This window comes from Nesoenas mayeri (genome assembly GCF_963082525.1).
Source record: "Nesoenas mayeri genome assembly, chromosome: Z".
Lineage (NCBI taxonomy): Eukaryota > Metazoa > Chordata > Aves > Columbiformes > Columbidae > Nesoenas > Nesoenas mayeri.
Window position 1 is genome coordinate 76566468 of NC_137542.1, and position 21771 is coordinate 76588238.

At 44.8% G+C, this 21771-nt stretch overlaps 1 protein-coding gene across 5 annotated transcripts; it reads left to right on the top strand.

The window, feature by feature from the left end:
- The first annotated feature begins 508 nt into the window (after window positions 1–508).
- On the top strand, window positions 509–20527 carry SMAD4 (SMAD family member 4). 5 transcript variants are annotated; one of them, XR_013923530.1, is made up of 13 exons: window positions 509–787; window positions 6656–7023; window positions 8127–8301; window positions 8637–8666; window positions 9335–9550; window positions 10613–10702; window positions 10856–10966; window positions 12647–12697; window positions 13191–13374; window positions 15582–15750; window positions 16426–16564; window positions 17564–18631; window positions 19005–20527. XR_013923530.1 is itself a non-coding variant. In XM_080362456.1 (12 exons), exons 2-12 carry the CDS (start codon window positions 6775–6777, stop codon window positions 17773–17775), a joined length of 1626 nt encoding a protein of 541 aa, XP_080218582.1. In that variant the 5' UTR covers window positions 509–787; window positions 6656–6774; the 3' UTR covers window positions 17776–20527. The 5 variants fall into 5 exon arrangements, 4 of the variants coding, with proteins under 4 accessions (XP_080218582.1, XP_080218585.1, XP_080218584.1 ...); XM_080362456.1 differs by having other exon boundaries at window positions 17564–20527; XM_080362458.1 differs by lacking the exon at window positions 509–787 and adding an exon at window positions 4778–4844 and having other exon boundaries at window positions 17564–20527.
- Window positions 20528–21771: the final 1244 nt, after the last annotated feature.

Here is a 21771-nt window from a genome sequence, read left to right on the forward strand (position 1 = left end):
AGTTTAACAAATTAATATTGTCATTTTCAGCTGAATTCCATTGGGGAGTTTGTTTTTGCTGGATTTGCAGCCCAGTGTTTGCATTGGGGTTGCATTAGTGCCCCTGTGCATTTGTTGCGGTTGCATTTGCAGGACTTTCCACTTGTGGGGGTTGCATTTGGGAGGTTTTCCACTTCTGGGGGTTGCATTTGTGGGATTTTGCACTTATAGGGAGTGTGTTTGCATTTGTTAGAGCCGCATTTTTGGACCGCTGCCTTTTGGCGGGCTGTCCCTGCGCCGCCGCCGGACGCCAACCACAAAAATAAACCCGCGTAACGCGCCCGCCCGCTCCACTTTCTTCCAGCCGGCTGCGCAGCAACCGCGGCGCGGCGGGCGCGCATGCGCACTTGCGTCGCGAGAGGCGGTGCGCCGAGCCGCTCCGCCGTGGCGGGCGGGGGGTGTGTGTGTGTGTGGGGGGGTGATACCCGGATGTCGCGCATGCGCGGGGGCGCTCGGACGTGTCGGCCGCGGAGCGCGAGCGGCCGGAGCCACCACAACAACAACAAGCCCGGGAAGGCGGCGGCGGCGGCCGGTGCAGGGCGGCCGGTTCCCCCGCTTCCCCGCGCCTCCCAGCGCCGCCCCGCCGCAGCCCCGGGGAGGGGAGGGCAGGGCAGGGCAGGGCGGGGGGGCGGAGGCCTGGCCCGCTCCGCCGCACCGGGGCCGGCTGAGGCGAGGGAATCCTCCCCCCCCCCCCCCCGCCCCGGCACCGCTTCTCACCACAGGCCGCGCCCGGAGAGCGGCCGCTCAGGTAACACCCGCTCTCGGTTCCCCAAATAAACACCCCCCCTCAAAAAAAACCCAAACCAAACAAACTTTGACTATTATTTATTTAAAATCGGCTCTTCAGCCGCTCTGGCCCCGCTTCAGTTTTCCCCCCTCTCTCCCGCACGCTGGGAAATGGGTTTTGTTTGATTTGCTTCTACCAAACCTGCCATTTTATTCACGGGAACAGGCGCTGGTTTTCCGAGCACAATTAAAGATTATTCCATCATTCCTATTTTTCCTTCCCTTCCCCATTTCACGTTGTTTTTTTTTTTTGAGGGGGGTTTGTGACTTGTTCCATCCTTGAGTCTTCCAGTTTTATACCACGGGAGGCTGGTTAATTTATGGGCTAATCCGCTTGTGGGTTGGACGCGTTATTATTTCGAACCTAAATTGCACGACTGCAAACCCAAGTGTTGTCAAACACACACGGCCGGAGTAAGATCGTGGTATTTTTTACCACCGCTTCTCAAATTATCTCGGTTAAGGCTGGTGTGCCACTGTCAACAGGCGAGAACGATTCCCCACTGTCATATTTGCAACTCTCGTCCTGTTATTACTTTACTCAGTGATGTCGCTTGTCGAAACTTATACAACTAAACTTGTTTTTGTGCCCCATAATAGGCAACTTGTCCTTCTTGCCCTCCTGTTATCTTGGCCGGAGTTTCTTCTCGCTTTGCATTCGCGAACCTCTTTTGATTTGCTTCTTGCATAAGCATGTGTGTTTAATATTGATGTAGAAACTTCATTTCAAAGAGTTGCGGCCTAAAGAGTGTCTCAAACTGATTAGAATGTCTTTTTCTTTACGTCGATGGCTCTTTACATAATGCGGTCGAGCGCAGCCGGCACAATAGGGTTGTGAGTTTTGAGAGGTAGCAACAGATTTAGCGGAGAACAAAGATGCTGAGAGCGGGTCCTGCTGAGGACACTGTGCTGGTGTTCAAGTCCTCTTGGAATCTTAGGACTCTTGTTTTCCTATGTTGTTCACCTTGTGCAAAACTCAGCTTTTGGTTGCGACTGGAATTTTCCACGCTTGCTTTGCCCAGAGGTGATTTTTGTGTGTTTTGCAGAGAACGTTATCCCCGTGCAGATTACAATAAAGAACAGATGTTATCGAATACACCTATCGCCGGGGTATCGAAACGTTACATGCGAGCGGAAAAAAATCACACCGCTTCTGCCCCAGTGAGGTTTGACTCTTCCTTTTATTGCTTGGCCGAGCCGCAATTGTTTCCTCTTTGGGAGGTTTTGATAAATTTGCCTTCTTGGAAGAACCTTTCTTTGAGAATATGGGGCTCGCAGGATCCTCCGAGGAAGAGTTCGGGTTTGCTTGTTGTTTTATGGCAAAACTTCAGCTTTTTCCCCGACCGTTGTTGGGTTTTAATGCGGTGCGAGGATGAGAGGGGGTGCAACACCCTTTTGGAGGTGCGTTGTGCAAATAAATCCGGTTTTCGAGGAGTTTAGTGCCCTTTCTGTGTCCCTCTCTGACCATACAAGAAGCCTGTATTGAAAAGAGGAGCTTTTTGAGCCCTAAACTTCCCCCAAAATAGTGCTTTTTGAAAGCCGTTGAAGCGCACAGGTGGAAACCTCAAGGAGTAAAGATGCAGATGAGCAGCCACATCGCTTTCTTCCCCAAAGAAATGGCTGCTCGTGCTTTTTTTCACCGCAGATTTATGCCAAGACGCAAGAGTTGCCACTCGGAGTTGTCTTAAAACTCGTCTCCGCTTCTTTTTACGCTGTCATGTGTCTTCAATTTTTCTAGCGCCTGACAGCGAGATGAGCAGAATTGAGAGTGATGATTCAGATACGCGCACAAAAATAGTGTTCTGGGGAATGTTAGATCTTAGTGTACAGAACTGTGGTATCTTTGCAGTTCTCCCGCTCTTTAATGTTGCTTGTTCTTATGTCTACAAACATTTTGGTTCCCGTTCACCCTTTGGGCAAGTAGCTAATAGTCTAATGTGCTGGAAAGTAGCTGCAGTTTAATCACTTATTCATCTCTTTATCAAATCTCGAGCTGCTTTTTGTTTTATTGGTTTATGGATTCTTTTTCTTTAGCATGTTTATCATAAAACTTCTACCACTGCATTATTAAACAGCCAAACTCCGGAGTAATGTTTTGGTGGTTAAAAGCTATCAAATATATATACGCTGCTTTAGCGGCAGCTTCGTGTTTGTCTAATTTTGGAGGCAGCAGCTTATGCAAGAGCCTTTCTTGTCTTTTATTCGTGGGAAATGTTCTAGCAAAACGTCAATTTGTATGCTCTTCTAATTAGCCAGTTCGTTGACATCGCGTTACCGCCCGGGCTCAAAATGTTGCGGCTCTATGACTGGGGTGGCTGTTACTCCCAGAGCATCAGGAGCAACCTCTAGTAACCCATTCTTATGTTTTCTTAGTTATATTTTTCCCCAAATTACCTTCATATTTCACTCGAAAGCTCAGACCATATGAGCTTTTCTTTTCCTTTTCCCCCAAGACCCTAGTAATACTTAATACTTAAGTCATGGCTCATCGCAAAGGATGTTCTGCCTGCAATTCTGCTGACTCGCTAAGACCCTTCTGCATTATTTTACAACGGATAATGGCCAAGTTATCTTAAGATTCATAGCGTAGATAAAAACATATCGTACCTGGCGAATGCCGTTAGACACGCTTATTTTCCGTGCGTTATCGCCTTTAGCATCTCTGCATTTATAACACCAGCCCTTATACGTATGAGGACTAAAAGTTCTCAGCTTTATGTATTTATGTTCATCATAGAGAGTTTTTGCCGCTAAAAATCTGTGATTGTATCATTTAGAACGGAACAGTTCAGTCGGAAGGGATCTACTCATCCATTGGTGATCGTTTGAAATGCTTTAAGGTGACACTGAACTGTTTTCTGATCAGCTTGCACAAAAATAAAAGGCAGATCTTTCTCTACCCTGTTGTTTAAAGGCTTCCCGAGCCCCAAATGTGTCATCTGTTACTCCGCACGTGTAACATCTTTGGTTTTAATTTGATTTTAACTTCACAAACTGCTTGGATTCCCCTCACAACTGTTTATTTCAGGCCTCTTGCGCACGCGGCGGCAAATCCATCTTGGTTGTTCCTTCGCTTCGGATGCGTCCGTGTCTCCCGTCTACCCCGTATCAACGTCCCACCAGCATCTCTGGACCTTCAGCACCGCGTCTGGAACCTCTTTTCTGAGCTGGAACCTCTTTTCTGAGCTCATCTCCACCATCAAAACCACTATTAATACTTCACACATAATTTGGCTCGCGAAATCTCCGAGCGTCTCAAGTCGTGTCTCGTTTAAAAAACATCTAGTTGGCCGTAGCAATTTAAGGAATCAAATCCAAGCTCAGAAAATGACGTGGAGGGGCTTTTGGCCTTTTGCCCGTTTCTTAAAGCAATTAGCGGGTGGCATTTGGGCTGTCACATTTTTAGACCGAGTTTCTCGGTGAATTTGAGCCCTCCGCAGCTGCGATTGGCTTCAACCCCACTGGAAATGAACAGGGTAGGGTATCATAGCAGCGTCGCGCTGGATTAACCGTCTTGCCCGAGCTGTCGGATTCCTCCGATCATATTCCTTTGGGTTAGTCGCTCATTTCCAGCTCCATCCATGGTTTATCCGTGTAAGCGTTTTATTTCATTTGCTCATTCGGGGTTGATCGTTTTCCCCAAATTCGCTTCGCTAAATGGCTGCGACACCTTTTTTGGTTGAGTTTCTGTAATAATACCTTTGTGTAAGCACGGAAATCAACTCCACGTGTCTTTTTCTAATCTAAACCCCATCTTTTCTCTTCCTAAACCTCTTGTTTGTACCTTCAGACGGCGCATGTGTCTCTACTTTTTGCTGAAGTCTTTCAAACTCACCTCAGCAACTCTCAGGCCTTGCGAGAGACCTTCCAGACCTTCCACAATCTATTTCTATTGTTCAGGTAATTTCTGGCAGCCGTGAAAACGAAGCGTGTGGCACCAGCGTCGCGTTTTTGGTTTCGGACAGCTGCTCCGCGGTTGGAATTTCATCGCGCCGGCTAAAAAGATCCGTCACCCTTCGGTGAGGGAAGTGGGTCGTACGTGCTATTTGTTCAAGTCTGCATTGGTCTCGGAAGGAGAATTTCAGCTCCTGGTTACTTAGCAGTTCTTGGAGATAGTGACATGTTCACTACATGTCGTTAAAGGTGGTTTTAATTACTTGGTGATCTTGTCTTTCAGATTTCTCTCCTTTTCAGAGGATCTTAGTCTTGTTACAGTACTTAAAGTATCACGGAACACTCGTCGGCTTGTTTTTTAACACCTCTTAATGCTTCTTAGTTGCAGTCCATTTCTTTCTATACCATAACGAGGTAATTCCCTATAACTTCGTTAGAATATTAGTTTAGCTTGTCCTCTTGGTTCTGCTTGCACCATATTATAACAAAAGGGAGATAAAGATCTTATTCCTTGGCAGACAAAGCCAAGAGCTTCACTCTTATCCCTTGCTGCTTGTTGCATGTTCTCAGTCGCTTTTTTGCCTCTTTTCCCCCCAAAACACTCTCACTTGTTGCTGTTTCCATGAAATTCCTGCCGAGAGGGCTATTTTTGCTCAATATACTTGTCTCTATGTATCCCACTGTATATCCAAGTGTGGGACGCGCTAAGGAACGAATGTATGGTTTGATACATCAAATAGACATTAAATCACGCAAGCAGACGGTTGTTTTGCGGAACATCTGGCGCCGGAAGCCGTAAAAATACGTCGCGTTAAGGTTGTGTTTTGCTTTTATTCGCATACATGAAAGCAACAGAGTAAGAAGGTGTGAAGGCACCTCTTGAATGTGTGATCAGCGGAGCGATTTTGTGAGAAAATCAATTGGGAGCAACTTAAAAACTTGTCTGCAAATTATCCATAGAAGAAACACATCATGTCATCTCTTGATACACACCAGGGTGGTAACTACTGACCTACTCGCTTTTTGGGGGATTAAAATTGAGCGATTAAATAGAGGATTTCTCTAGAGGGGACTTGTAAAGCTCCCGAACGGCCACGCGCTTCGATATTCAAAACCCTAAAAACAAGCGGCCCGGCTTTGGAAAGTGCTGAGCGGTCAGAAGCTCCTGTGGAGCGCCGGGTGAGTCGACATTTCGGAAGATCGTCCCGCTTCAAGAAGGATTTATTGGCTCCGTCTTCCTCCGCTCAAAGTCAGCGAGGAAATTTATCATTCATCTCTTTATTTCAAGCTCTTTTGGCTAATAGCTTTATTATTATTATTATTTATGATGACTTGTGCCCATCTATCTGGGATGCTCGTTTATATTTAAGGGAAAGGATATATAATCTGGTTTAGCTGGTGGATCTATGCACGTTGCCATAGAGAATGAGTGACAGGTTAAGCTTGGCTTTTCAAAGAGGTTTAATGAGTTGAAGCGCAAAAAGAGAGACTTAAATAACTAAGTAAAATGATCTTAGTCGAACTTTTAGGTTAGTGTTTTCCTTTATATATTTGATGTACATTGCTGAGAATGCCAAGGCTTCTATTTTAAACTTATTCAGAAAATGCAAAGTGTAGTAATTAAGTAGCTCATTCAGAATCAATCAAGCTCTTCTAATTTGTTCCTAAGGATATTCAAGAAGAATAAACTCATGACCAGAAACCACTGCAGGTTCTTCCCAAGTGGAGCTTAAAGGCCAAATACTTTAGGACAGACTTACTCCTTAGCTTAAATTTAGTGTAATTAAGGCAGTTCTGTTTGAGACTTTTACTGACTTGGGTATGTCTTCATGTGCTTTTTAATATCCTGAACGTAGCTTGAAAAATAAGCCAAAAGCCACAGAAAAATGTGATTTATTACTAAAGAAATTCTAATGTAGCTATTTTTTCCTCTTAGGTTTTCCCATCTAACCCTTCACTTGGATCATCTCTCGTTCATCGGCTTGAAAATCAGAACAGCCCCCAAACCCGACGGTTGATCTGAAAGGAAAATCAAACAAAAAAAAGCTGTGACAAATGGACAATATGTCTATTACTAACACGCCAACAAGTAATGACGCTTGTCTGAGCATCGTTCACAGCTTGATGTGCCATCGCCAAGGTGGCGAGAGCGAAACGTTCGCCAAACGCGCCATCGAGAGTTTAGTGAAGAAGCTGAAGGAGAAAAAAGATGAGTTGGATTCTTTGATTACGGCCATAACCACGAACGGAGCTCATCCCAGCAAGTGCGTGACGATCCAGAGAACGCTGGACGGGAGGCTTCAGGTTAGTACAAGCGAAAAATCAGATGTTGGAGGGTTGAGGGTTGAGGAAGAGTAGCTGTCCACCAGCTTTATTTTTAATTTTTCCTATTTTGATGGTGGAGAGAATCTCGGAATGTCAGGGATTGGAAGGGACCTGGAAAGCTCATCCAGTGCAATACCCCCATGGAGCAGGAACACCCAGATGAGGTTACACAGGAAGGTGTCCAGGCGGGTTGGAATGTCTGCACAGAAGGAGACTCCACATCCCCCCTGGGCAGCCTGTTCCAGGCTCTGCCACCCTCACCACGAACAAGTTTCTTCTCATATTTAAGTGGAACCTCCTGTGTTCCAGTTTGTACCCATTGCCCCTTGTCCTATCACTGGTTGTCACCAGCAGAGCCTGGCTCCATCCTCCTGACACTGCCCCTTTCCATATTGATCCCCATGACTGAGTCCCCCCTCAGTGTCCTCTTGTCCAGCTCCAGAGCCCCAGCTCCCTCAGCCTTTCCTCACACGGGAGATGCTCCACTCCCTTCAGCATCTTGGTGGCTGCGCTGGACTCTCTCCAGCAGTTCCCTGTCCTGCTGGAACTGAGGGGCCACAACTGGACACAAGATTCCAGGTGTGGTCTCCCCAGGGCAGAGCAGAGGGGCAGGAGAACCTCTCGGACCTACTGACCACCCCCTTCTAACCCACCCCAGGTACCATTGGCTTCCTGGCCACAAGGGCCCAGTGCTGGCTCATGGTCACCCTGCTGTCCCCAGGACCCCCAGGTCCCTTTTCACTGCTCTCCAACAGCTCATTCCCCAACTGACACTGAACCTGGGGCTATTCCTGCCCAGATTCAAGACTCTACACTTGCCCTTGTTCTATTTCATTCCATTTTCCCGCCCAACTCTCCAGCCTGTCCAGGTCTGGACTCTGCCCCATTGACCACGACTCTCTGGCTTCTTCCCTTCAGCCATTTCACACTCCACCTCACTCCCCGCTCATCCAGACCACGTCCACTGCTCTGCCATCATCCATCCACCTTGTTATGTCCTCATGAGAGATGATGTTGATGTTTGTCCTCTCCCAAAGAAAGGGAAATATTTCCCAATCGACTTTTGTGTCTTGACTTTTTAGGTGGCCGGTCGCAAGGGATTCCCCCATGTGATTTACGCTCGTCTTTGGAGGTGGCCCGATCTTCATAAAAATGAACTCAAGCATGTTAAATATTGTCAGTACGCTTTTGACTTAAAATGTGACAGTGTCTGTGTAAACCCTTACCATTACGAGCGTGTAGTATCGCCTGGCATCGGTAAGTAGCCTCTCCATTTCAAGTGGGAATAAACTAAATTATAAACTAATTATAAATGTGCTCTTGTTTGTCTGAATGAAATGATATTTTTACCTTTATTCCAGATTGGAAACAACAGTTTGTGGCTTTTGTTGGAGCCTTTTTGTTGGCTTTGCGCACATTTCTTACCGTGAATGTGTATCCTAGGAGTAATTTAGCGTTGGGACTTGTGTAGTGATGGAGGGGGGTATAATATGTAGAGCCTCATTTATAAATGCTTATAAACTTAATGTTCAAATTTGTTAAAGATCTCCATGTATATAACCATCCACACCCTCTTTTTCTTCTTTTTCAAGATCTCTCAGGGCTGACACTACAGAGTTCTGGTGAGTAATTCTATTTACTGTTGCATTTTGATGGGCACAAATCATGTTAAACTCTCAGTACGCACGGATTTTATTCCTGGATATTTCCTTGGGAAGGGGAATAGAGAGCAAATGGAATTGAATTTGTCTTTTGGAAAACCAGCTCAGCAGCGTAAGAGAAGCAAATATTGATATATAATTTAAATTGAAGCTTCAGCCCCCCTTGTGTGTCGTGTTTTCATTGCAATTGACGTTCATAGAGGAGGAAATTTGGGTAACCCGGTGTTTTGATTAGAAATATTCAAGCAAAAATGACATAAAACCCCAGACAACTCAACAAAGCTTTAACTTCCCTGCTCATCTTTGCTCATTTTGGTACCCGCGTCTTCTGAAAAATGATCCTTTTGTATAGAATTAAAGCTTACGAGCCAGTGGTTAAATACATAATAAGTATTTCCCTGTCGTGCTGCTGTTTTCACAGCAGGAAGCCGAAAATTGCCGTCAGATTTTAACATATTTAAGGCTGCTTTAAAAACGAGCGCGAGCTCTAATGTAGCATGAGAGTTTTACTTGAATATGCTCAATAGAATATATATATTGCCTGAGTGTTTATTCGGAATTTAGCGACGTTTATATGGAAAACAAAGTATAGATTTGCTTTGCGTGTTGACCCGTTTGCTCCTTCGCAGCTCCGTCGAGCATGTTGGTGAAAGACGAATACGTTCACGACTACGAGGGGCAGCCGTCGTTGTCCTCGGCCGAAGGCCATTCGGTCCAAACCATCCAGCACCCGCCCAGCAACCGGGCGTCCACGGAGCCGTACAGCACCCCGGCCATGCTGGCGCCCACCGAGGCCAGCACCACCAGCACCACCAACTTCCCCAACATTCCCGTGGCTTCGACAAGTAAGATTCACACCTATTTTACCAAAGAATCCACCCAAAACCGCCAAATCTCCAACATAACGGGTGGTTTTTACCCAAGCGTCACTCGCGTTGGCGCCGCAGTGTTGCCGCGTTGATACGATGCCATCTCATCATCGTTGACATCGTGGCTATGGTTTGAATAATTGCTGTAGGAGTGAAGAATTGTGTTCTTTTATTACAACTATAAGTATTGAGAGACTGTCCTACCAAAGCGACAGCCCTAATTAATATTTTAATGAGTCCATAGGGATGCTGCGTTGAAAATAGCCTTTTCTAGGGGTATTTGCTACAAGTGCGACGTCAAACCTCCCGCTTCACTCCAAACATTTACACATAGGAAACAGGGAAACCATGAAGTTTGGAGAGGTTTCACATAATCACTTTAATATTAAAAATGTATGAATAGAATGGATTTGATGTTATCAAATTCGAATTATGGTGGTGTCTTCTTTAATTTTCGCTAAAACTGAGGTACAACGTCTGTATTGGTCTCCAATGGGGAATAAAAGGACAAGGCAGTTTAATCACATTGTCTTTGCGCAACACTTAATAACTTTTTCTCATCCTTGCTATAATTTTTGGAGCCAAGACATGAAACAAACAACTTAATTTTAGGTTTTAGTTCAGGTTTTCCATTTAAAGTTCTAAATTCAGACCAGTTTGAGTGAAACTACTGAGTGTTAATGGCTGAGCTGAAGCCTTTTCGAATCAAATTCTTACAACCTGTCCTGAAATATTTGTAGTTTTACTTCAAAGCTTAGATGATTTTTGAAATATGTATTTTTGGGGAGGGAAAACCCAACATAATAAGCAAATTGTTGGCCTGTTTGGGTTCATATTTAATAAAACCTGTGATGTTTTTCCAACTGAGAAACGAGATGTGAAGTGACAGAGTTCCCTGCGTCCTTCTCTTAAACTATTCAGGGTGACTATATATTGCAGCACCCTTAGTTGGGTTTATTTTCCTACCTGGTAGCACTGAGCTCTTCTTAATCGCCCATTTTGGAACGTTCATGAATAGGTAGTTTGTTTCTTTACCAGGTATATTGACAGGTAGCCATAGTGATGGACTCTTACAGCCGGGAGCTCAGCAGAATGGCTTTACGGCTCAGCCAGCCACTTACCACCACAGTGAGTATATATATATATATACATATATATCCATACATGCGTCTTCTTAGCTCTCTAAAACCAGCTCCCGAACGTGCAGGAGAAATAGAGGATTAGAAACGAGATGGGGAGTAAATCCTTCAAAACAAACCGAGCGCTCTTTTTACTTTTCAGACAGTACTACGACTTGGACTGGAAGTCGGACGGCAGCGTATACGCCGACCATACCTCACCATCAGAACGGCCATCTGCAGCATCACCCACCCATGCACCCTGGACATTACTGTGAGTAGCACCCATTTGCGTGTTTATTCAACACTCAGGGCTTGTTTTGGGTCGTTCTGTACCCTCAAACTCATTTATTTCAATACAGAACCAGCGTTTTGATGTGAAGTGTGTTCGGAGAGTTAAGTAGAAGCGGTTGGCGGACTCTTCTCCGTTACAGCAGCAGTGATTGGAAATTAGGGGTCAGAAATTAGAGGCCAGAGGTCGGAAATTAAGGACCATAAATTAGGGATCAAGAAATGAGAGGTTAGAAATTAGGGGTCAAGAAATTAGGGGTCGGCAATTAGGGATCAGGAGATCGGGGTCGGCAATTAGGGATCAGGAGATCGGGGTCGGCAATTAGGGATCAGGAGGTCGGGGTCGGCAATTAGGGATCAGGAGGTCGGGGTCGGCAATTAGGGATCAGGAGATCGGGGTCGGCAATTAGGGATCAGGAGGTCGGGGTCGGCAATTAGGGATCAGGAGGTCGGGGTCGGCAATTAGGGATCAAGACATCAGGGGTCGGCAATTAGGGATCAAGACATCAGGGGTCGGAAATTAGGGATCAAGAGATCAGGGGTTGGAAATTAGGGATCAAGAGATCAGAGGTGGGAAATCAGGGATGAAGAAATGAGAGGCAGGAAATTAGAGATCAGAAATTAGGGGTCGGAAATTAGGAATCGGAAATCAGGGGTCAGATTAGGGATTGGAAATTAGAGGTCGGAAATCAGGCATTGGAAATTAGGGGTCGAATTAGGGATTGGGAATCAGGGATAGGAAGTTAGGGGTTGGAAATTGGGGTCAGGGATCAGAAATGGAGGATAAAGAGATGAGGGGTTGGAAATCGGGTCAAATTAGGGATCGGAAATTGAGGGTCAGAAATTAGGGATCGGAAATTAGAGGTCAGGGATCAGAAATCAGGGATCAAGAAATCAGGGGTCGGAAATTAGGGATCAGAAATTGGGGTCAAATTAGGGGTTGGTAATTAGGGGTCAGGGATCAGAAATCAGGGATAAAGAGATTAGGGGTCAGAAACTAGGGGTCAAAAATTAGGGATCAGATATTAGGTGTCGGAAATTAGGAACTGGAAATTGGGGTCAAATTAGGGGTTGGAAATTAGGGGTCAAATTAAGGGTTGGAAATTAGGGGTTGGAAATTAGAGGTTGGAAATTCGGGGTCAGGGATCGGAAATCAGGGATAAAGAGATGAGGGGTTGGAAATGGGGTCGGAAATCAAGGGTCAGAAACCATGGATCAAGAAACGAGGGATCGAAAATTAGGGGTCGGAAATTAGGGATTGGAAACGAGGGGTCAAATTAGGGATTGGAAATGAGGGGTCAAATTAGGGATTGGAAATCAGGGATTGGAAATGGGGCAGGGATCAGAAATGAGGGATAAAGAGATGAGAGGTCAGAAATTAGGGGTCGGAAATTAGGGGTCGGAAATTAGGGGTCGGAAATTAGGGGTCGGAAATTAGGGGTCGGAAATTAGGGGTCGGAAATGAGAAATTCAAATAGCTATAGTGCTACCACATATATTTTATATATGTGTTACTATATGTAACAAATCCGGCGTTTCCTTTCTAAAGCTTTGCTTTTAAAGCTTTGCAATCCCATAGTAACTATTCCATTTGCGGAAAACCATGTTGATTCAGAATATAAAAACCTTTACGTATAAGAAATGGTATGTTTTCTTTTTCAAGGGCCGGTTCACAATGAACTTGCATTCCAGCCTCCTATATCGAATCATCCTGGTGAGTACAACGTGAACGCGGAATATTGTGGGAATTGAAACTGTCTGGTTTGAATCTGGTTCTTTTGTGAGTATATATTTCAAAGGAGAGGAACCATTTAGCGATAGATCGTTGCCATTCAAAACTCTGTTTTGAAATAGCGACGCTGGGGCTTCAACTTAAATTTAGGCTGGAGATTAGGAAGCAATTCTTTGCAGAGAGTGGTCAGGCATTGGAATGGCTGCCCAGGGAGGTGCTGGACTCACCGGCCCTGGAGGTTTTTAAGCTGAGCTTGGCCATGGCGCTTAGTGCCATGATCTAGTCAATGGGCTGGAGTTGGACCAAGGCTTGGACTTGATCTCTGAGGGCTTTTCCAACCCAGTTGATTCTGTGACTCTATATAAATTGTGCTCAAACACTGAGTAGTAAAACCATCACCACAAAGGTCATTTATTTAGTGGGTAGAGCTCAAAGTGGCTCATCCAGGTTGTCATTACGTGTATCTATTCTTCAGCTCCAGAATACTGGTGTTCAATCGCCTATTTCGAAATGGACGTGCAAGTCGGGGAGACATTTAAAGTCCCGTCGAGCTGTCCCATCGTCACCGTGGATGGATACGTGGATCCGTCCGGAGGGGACCGTTTTTGCCTGGGCCAGCTCTCCAACGTGCATCGAACAGAAGCCATCGAGCGAGCAAGGTAGCGCGCACCTCCCCAAACCGGCCGTGTTCCATAATATTTCATGTTTTCTCCCTTTTGAAACAAGCCTCGTGTATTTATTGAACCGAATTACCCGCAGCGCAGTTTATCTTTCCGAAGATAAATGCATCCAAAATGTGAATTACGCTATAAAAGCCTTTGTGATAGCGTGTTGCTTTTTGTTGCTTCCGGGATAAAATTAGCAGCTTGTGCCCTTATATACATCACGCCGCACCCGGAGTGATGTGAGAATAACCGTGATGTATAGATTTGTCAAAGGTTGATGGAAAGCTCCTTGGATTTCCATTCGTGTGCGAAGCTTTGATGGGGAAGTGCAGAAAACTGAAGTGACTCCTTTTTTCTCCTTCCTCCTCCTTCTCTTCTTCCTCCTCCTCCTCCTTCTCCTCCTTTTCTTCTTCTTCCTCCTCCTCCTCCTCCTTCTCTTCTTCCTCCTCCTCCTCCTTCTCTTCTTCCTCCTCCTCCTCCTTCTCTTCTTCCTCTTCCTCCTCCTCCTCCTCCTTCTCCTCTTCCTCCTCCTTCTCCTCTTCCTCCTCCTTCTCCTCTTCCTCCTCCTTCTCTTCTTCCTCCTCCTCCTCCTTCTCCTCTTCCTCCTCCTTCTCTTCTCCTTCCTCCTCCTCCTTCTCTTCCCCTTCCTCCTCCTCCTTCTCTTCTCCTTCCTCCTCCTGCTTCTCTTCTCCTTCCTCCTCCTGCTTCTCTTCTCCTTCCTCCTCCTCCTTCTCTTCTCCTTCCTCCTCCTCCTTCTCTTCTCCTTCCTCCTCCTCCTTCTCTTCTCCTTCCTCCTCCTCCTTCTCTTCTCCTTCCTCCTCCTCCTTCTCTTCTCCTTCCTCCTCCTCCTTCTCTTCTCCTTCCTCCTCCTCCTTCTCTTCTCCTTCCTCCTCCTCCTCCTCTTCTCCTTCCTTCCTCCTCCTCCTCTTCTCCTTCCTTCCTCCTCCTCCTCTTCTCCTTCCTTCCTCCTCCTCCTCTTCTCCTTCCTTCCTCCTCCTCCTCTTCTCCTTCCTTCCTCCTCCTCTTCTCCTTCCTTCCTCCTCCTCTTCTCCTTCCTCCTCCTCCTTCTCTTCTCCTTCCTCCTCCTCCTTCTCTTCTCCTTCCTCCTCCTCCTCTTCTCCTTCCTTCCTCCTCCTCCTCTTCTCCTTCCTTCCTCCTCCTCCTCTTCTCCTTCCTTCCTCCTCCTTCTCTTCTCCTTCCTCCTCCTCCTTCTCTTCTCCTTCCTCCTCCTCCTTCTCTTCTCCTTCCTCCTCCTCCTTCTCTTCTCCTTCCTCCTCCTCCTTCTCTTCTCCTTCCTCCTCCTCCTTCTCTTCTCCTTCCTCCTCCTCCCCCTTCTCTTCTCCTTCCTCCTCCTCCCCCTTCTCTTCTCCTTCCTCCTCCTCCTCCTTCTCTTCTCCTTCCTCCTCCTCCTCCTTCTCTTCTCCTTCCTCCTCCTTCTCCTTCTCTTCTCCTTCCTCCTCCTTCTCCTTCTCTTCTCCTTCTCTTCTCCTTCCTCCTGCTCCTCCTCTTTCTCCTTCCTCCTCTTTCTCCTTCCTCCTCTTTCTCCTTCCTCCTCTTTCTCCTTCCTCCTCTTTCTCCTTCCTCCTCTTTCTCCTTCCTCCTCTTTCTCCTTCCTCCTCTTTCTCCTTCCTCCTCCTTCTCCTTCTCTTCTCCTTCTCCTTCCTCCTTCTCCCCCTTCCTTCCACTCCTTCTCCCCCTTCCTTCCTTCCTCTTCTCCTTCCCCCTTCCTTCCCTCTCTTCCTCCTTTGAAAGGAGAAGGAATAAAATGATACCCCATCTCAGCAATGTCTCCTCACGATGCTCAGAATGCTCAATTACTGTAACGTGATCCAAAAAACCACACATTTCAGCGTTACGTGGTTCAATATATAGACTTGAGTGCCTTTCTGCACTAAAATACTTGCAGGGTTTTACACTTGGCAAGAAAACAATGAATTTGAGATGGTTTTGTCAGCGAGCGCGGTCGCATTCTATGTTTCCTATAGATCTTTACATCTTATTACAGATGCTTTTTTAAATTAAAGCTTTTGTATAACTAAATACCTCCCATAATAACTCCAGTTTCAAGTCTTTGCTTGAACAGAGCGCAAATCCAACCATCGCCAACAACCGAGAGACGGAGAATCGCATGGCATTTCTTTAGCAAAGTTCATATGTATAGTATATATCCATAAGTGCGTTAAATCAGGGTTTCTTTGCAGGTTGCACATAGGGAAAGGGGTGCAGCTGGAGTGCAAAGGAGAAGGCGACGTGTGGGTGAGATGCCTCAGCGACCACGCGGTTTTCGTGCAGAGTTATTACCTGGACAGAGAAGCCGGACGCGCGCCCGGGGACGCCGTTCACAAGATATACCCGAGCGCCTATATCAAGGTGGGTTTGGATGGTCTAGATGAAAATTTGGGAGGGAAAAGCATCTATTTGCTTCAAAAAGCTCGTAAAAACAATACTCAATGTTATGCTATGAGCCACTGAAATAAATCGCTTTGATTATCCTTTCAAACAATCAAAACCTTTCAATCTGACACATCAGTTGACTTTAATTTAAGCCTTAAACGTGACTCTAAACTGAAAGTATCATATAGATACCGGATTCTTTATTCACCCCAGCGTTTGTGTATGAGATTTTTAGTATGAGAACAGAGTTCCCGACTATATTAGAGCCCGAAAATAGAAAATACCACCAACTTGAAGCCTTCAGGCCTATCAGTATCTATTTGAAATAGCTTAATGCGTTTCAGTACAGAACAACAAAGCCTGACGAAGTTAAGCAGGACTTATTGGCTTCCATTTTGATTTAGATGCCTGTTTTAAGTAAAAAGTGGGGATTTTACCAACCTGCGGCATCTTTCAGACCTCGATCGTGTGGTTATTCCACACGGGGCGCTCAGCTCAACCAAGTTCTGGCATCAGTAACAGCGAAAAGTGTTTAAGCATCAGCTTTACTAGATGATTTTTGATAGAATTTAAACTAGACAGGGAAAAATTGGCTTGGTACGTCCCTGATTGCGGGAAATCTCTATAGTTTGCTATTTCTTTTTCACAAAGGTGTTTGATTTACGCCAATGCCACCGTCAGATGCAGCAGCAGGCGGCCACCGCTCAAGCCGCCGCCGCCGCTCAAGCCGCCGCCGTCGCCGGAAACATCCCCGGCCCCGGATCAGTAGGTGGAATAGCCCCGGCCATTAGTGAGTACAACAACTTGAGCTCCTTTTTCCTTACCCGAAAGCAAAATTAAACACCTTTTCCTCCTAACAACACCCCCACATCCACATTTATACACGACACCAAACTGCGTAGAGCCAAGCTTGAAAAATTACAGTCTAAGCTCATAATAACATGACTCGAAACAACCGAGCGACAAAGTTCTTGATGAGATTTAGGGAAAATTAATATTCAGATTCTTGAAGAGGGGAGTGTGAGGATGTTTTATGTTTTTTAATTATTCTATTTAATTCTTTCTTAGTTGCTAAATTTGAGAGCTTTTAAATTATCACACAGAATCCCAGCTCCTCCCAGCTTGGTGTCAACTTGCTGATAGTACACTCAAAATAACCACTATATATATCTATATATCTATATATTTATATATCTATATATCTATATATCTATATATCTATATATCTATATATCTATATATCTATCTATCTATCTATCTATCTATCTATATATATAAGATACAGAAGGTTGACCCTTATGTCAACCTTTATTATATATCATTAAATACAGAATTCAAAAAACCATCATTATTATATATTTTCAGTTCTGTTTGAAGAGACTTTCCCATGTATTTGTATCACACTCAAAATAACCACTATATCTATATATTTATATATATATATATAAGATACAGAAGGTTGACCCTTATGTCAACCTTTATTATATATCATTAAATATAGAATTCAAAAAAACCATCATTATTATATATTTTCACTTCTGTTTGAAGAGACTTTCCCATGTATTTGTATCACGCTCATCATAAAAAATCGCTTAATATAAATCAGCGTATTTGGTTTTTAACCATTTCAAGCAATTAATAATTTGTATAGAATGTTTCTCTTGGCTTATTTCGATTAATATTGTTTCCGCTACGCAGCCATCCAGCTGCTCTTCCATATTAAACCTCCAAAAGCCGAGCGACCGGCAACGGTGCTAAAAGGAGCTGACTCGCTCCCTTTCCCCTTTAGGTTTGTCGGCCGCCGCCGGGATCGGCGTCGACGACCTGCGCCGCTTGTGCATCCTCAGGATGAGCTTCGTCAAAGGTTGGGGCCCCGATTACCCGAGGCAAAGCATCAAAGAGACGCCGTGCTGGATCGAAATCCACTTGCACCGCGCGCTGCAGCTCCTGGACGAGGTGCTGCACACCATGCCCATCGCCGACCCGCAGCCTTTAGACTGAGCTCCCTCGCGCCGCGGGACGTCCTGAGGACGGCGGATTGTAAAATACCATTCTGTTTATAACCCGAAGATATATTTTACTTCTGTTCTGCTTAACCTTCTTAAAACAAAAACCAAAACCCAACCAAATCGAAAACAGGTTTTAAAAATGTGTTTGCCGCCTTGCTCTTAGCAGAAAGAAACTGAACATGCAGAATTTGGATGGTTTTTTGTTTGCCGGTTGTTCGGGGAATTGAATTGTCATAAGACGTGGCTCAGGGCTTGAAGTGAAAGGTAAAACGCCTTAGAGGGACTTTATCGGGGTTGTTCCCTTGGAAACTTCCCTTCTCTATTATGGCATCTCGGCGATAAAGCCTCACAGGAGCCTTTTGTACGCAGAATATATATTATATATATATTTATATCTGAAAAATTCCTTCTCATAGTTCGGAACGTTTAGCAACTTGAAAATCCCACCTGATTCGGGACGTTCTTTTTAGGGAACAAGACTTAACGGAAGACTTCGTTGCCTACCTTGCTATGATTTGTTTGCCGGATGAAAAGGTAGAAGCTGCCAAAAAAAAATGAGGGGTGAGATAGACGTTGCTTCAAAATCTTGAGGAAAATGTGGCTTTTCCTTCACTAGTTTTTAAAAAGAGAAAAAGCTAGCGTAGATTTTTATTTATATAGACGTAAGCGTTTTAAAACACTAAAGGAAACGGATGCTTTTCAGTGCTGGCGCTCGATTTAAAGAGAACGGGAACCCCCCAGTCTGCAAAATCACCACTGAAATTCATAGATCGCGTGCCCAACGGCTTGAACGTATTTTCATAACTCCTGCTGACTTCGCTGATTTTATTCGAGTGAAAACGTCGCAGGTATTTTAAAGCAAAAATAAACAGGCTGACTTTTTATTCACATAAACCATAATCATGGCTAAATCCATCGAGATTAAGATCCACTTTTTGTATCTGTTCACCATTTCCACTCAGGGCAAGATGGCAAACTTGTTTTTATACCTCGTGGTTTATTTTCCGCCCTGTGCCATCGACGACCGTATCAATTGGCAATGACTTTGTATAGACAATTGACCGTAGGAAAGCAAAACCAACCCACCCCGCAAATGTATTGACTGTATGACAGATCCAATATGTATGCTTCTCTCTAGTTAATAGTCGAAATAAAATGATGAAAACCCTGATTTTATTATAAATTCCATTCGCTTCTCTCCTGTCATTCCGCACCTTGAAGCCGGCGGATTCTTTCCCTTGGCAAGAGCCAACAGCGGCTGGAATTGGCGGCGGCTTAAACTCCGATCGTTCCGATTCACCCACTAAAACCACGTCCGGAGGGTCTCGCTTTCAACCTATAAAAAGACAACAGGAGCTGGAGCTTAAACGGAGACGCCGGCTTAAGCTTTGCAGAGCTGGACTGAGCCCACGGCAAGAAAACGCCGACGGAAAACGGTATTTGGTACCTCCCGTACTTTTCCTGCTGGCTCCGATGCGTCTCGGCTTTTAGGAAGCGTCTTAACCCTCCGAGTGATGGATTTATCACACCAAACTTCATTTGAGGAGTTATCCGTGAGCTTTACTCCCTATTTCACTTTGCGAGGGGCTTATCTCGCTACGTTCGGAATAGGAGGAGGAAATAACGGCAACGGGGTCTTTCAGAACCAAGAAGCCATAATGGATTGGAAAACCCTTCAGCAACGGCACGTGAAACCTTTCGAAGTCTTGCATTGAAATATATAAGATCCTAAAGCTGCAGCTCAACCATCCCCAGAATCGCGTCAACATCTCAAAACGGGGTGAATTCAACTGTTTTAATTATTGCGATGAAATAATTACGCAATCACAAATCTCTTTGCTCGAGGACTTTGCCGGGATTAGCGCCGGAAGGTTTAGGCGGCTTTAACCTTGAACGTTTCAAGTTGACGCTCTAGAGACGGAGGAGAAAATTTGGTTGACGAATCCTTCATTCGATGAGGAAAACTGCCTCAATTTTGGTGGTTTTCCATGAAAATAATTCTGACGGGAATTGGCTTTTTCAAATGGTTTTTATGTCTTGATGGTCGCAACCGAGACGTCTTAAACCTTGACGAAGTTTAGATCTTTTAACCGCGTTGTGCAGTTGCTTCGTTAACCAAAGATGCATCTTCAAAGTGGGATTTGGACTTTATTTAAGACATCGTTTCATTCCCTACTTGAACATCCTTATAAAACAAGATGCATATCGGGTATTGTTATGAACGCTGGTTTTGAGAGATGAAGAGATTTCCACGTTAAATCAATGAGCTCCACCCACTCCTGTTGATCTCGGTGTTTCCACCTCGAAAAATTCATTAGCGAGACCAATCGGGAGGCGAAACGACGTCGGACAAAACCTCCGGAGGTTTCTTGGCGCTGCTGTTGTGCCTTGTGAGTAACAAATCCCCCCTAAATTCACACCATTTAAGCCTTTCACCCCAATCCCTTCCCGCTTTCGCTCTCCGCTCCCTTTTCCCACGGCTTTTTCGGCTGATATTCGGGAGCGATTCGGTCCCCGTGCCCCAAAAACCCGCCGCGTGAGGGGTTATTTTTTGCGTGAAGCTATTCTTTCAGCCATTGCCTTTTGAGAAGCGGTCAACAGAATTCCCAGTAGTTCCTTTGTAGCTTTCCCCCCCAACCCCGTCTGTTTTTTCATTAGCCCTAGTTTGTGGATAATATACTGTAGTTAACTTTCCTGAAATTCTGTACCAGAGTATGTTTTTGATTAAAAAAGGTCAAGATTCAGCTCTTTGGCTGCTTGATTTGATTCTTGGGGGGAGTTTTGAAGCCATTTAATCACCGTCTCATTCTCCACAGCCACAATTGAGGGGCAGCGTTGGATATTTGAGGTGTTGGGTGAAGCTCTTTGGCTCCATAAATATCATCAAGGGATGTGACCAAGGACACCCAACATTGCAGTGGCAGAGACGAGTCACCAAACACCATCATTAAGCCAAAACCCGTTTGTTTTCTTCACCCCCAGCTCCTTTATTCCCTTTAAATTTTACTTCCACCCCCCAAAATGATGCTTCGGTGGTCCTATCATCCTTCTTTTCCAGGTCTATAGACACAAGACTCTTCCCTACGCGTCGAGAAGGGATTTTTGGTTCTAAAGAAGGCAATTTATCCATTTTTTTGCTTAAATTTAAACCATTTCTTTGCTTGGGAAAAGCCCCTGATGGAGTTAAAATAAAACTCAAGCTTAATATTTAATCTGAATTCAACAAAGTTGCGTTGCCACGAGGCAAAGTTACAATTCCAGGTGGATTTACTCACCCAGCACATGGAAGAATAAATTCAATGGGTGGTTTTTAAGCCCGTAGCTGTTTTACATGAGTCCAAAATAATTGAGGTTGCACGATTGATGATGAACTTGCAGGTGAAAGAGCCCAAAACGCAACAAAAAGAGCAGCTATTATTACCTATATATTATATATATTGATTCCCCCCCTTTAGTACTTAATAGGACTCTCTAGAATAATCAATGGCAGCTTGGAAAGTAAGTAATTAATAGCAAAATGAGGTTATTTCCACAGTATGGAGAGGAATTGCGACAACCACGAGAGCGAAACATTCCAGTTAATGGAAACGAGTCTTTATTAAGTAACTTTTAATATCAGAAAAATAAAACTCTTATAATTCTCTTTACAGCAAATATATAATATCAGTGCTTTGGCCGTCTTAAGTTAAAGGCCCTTTTATCATAAAATATATGTTTGTTTTTTTCGGCTTGACTTGAATTTATAATCCCTACGACCGCCCTACATATACATAACAAAAAGTGTAGTAAAATTAGCAAATACTAAACTAATTGGATAGTTCGTTACCGGTTGTGGTTTATACAAAGGGTACACGCACCTAATGGCTGGCGATTCCTTGGCGTATTAGTTGCCGTGTACGAGGCGCTAAAATACAAAACACATGCGGGACGAGGGGTCGTTGGGACTTACAGGATTAAGTTTCAATACTGACGCGGAGCTATTAATTAA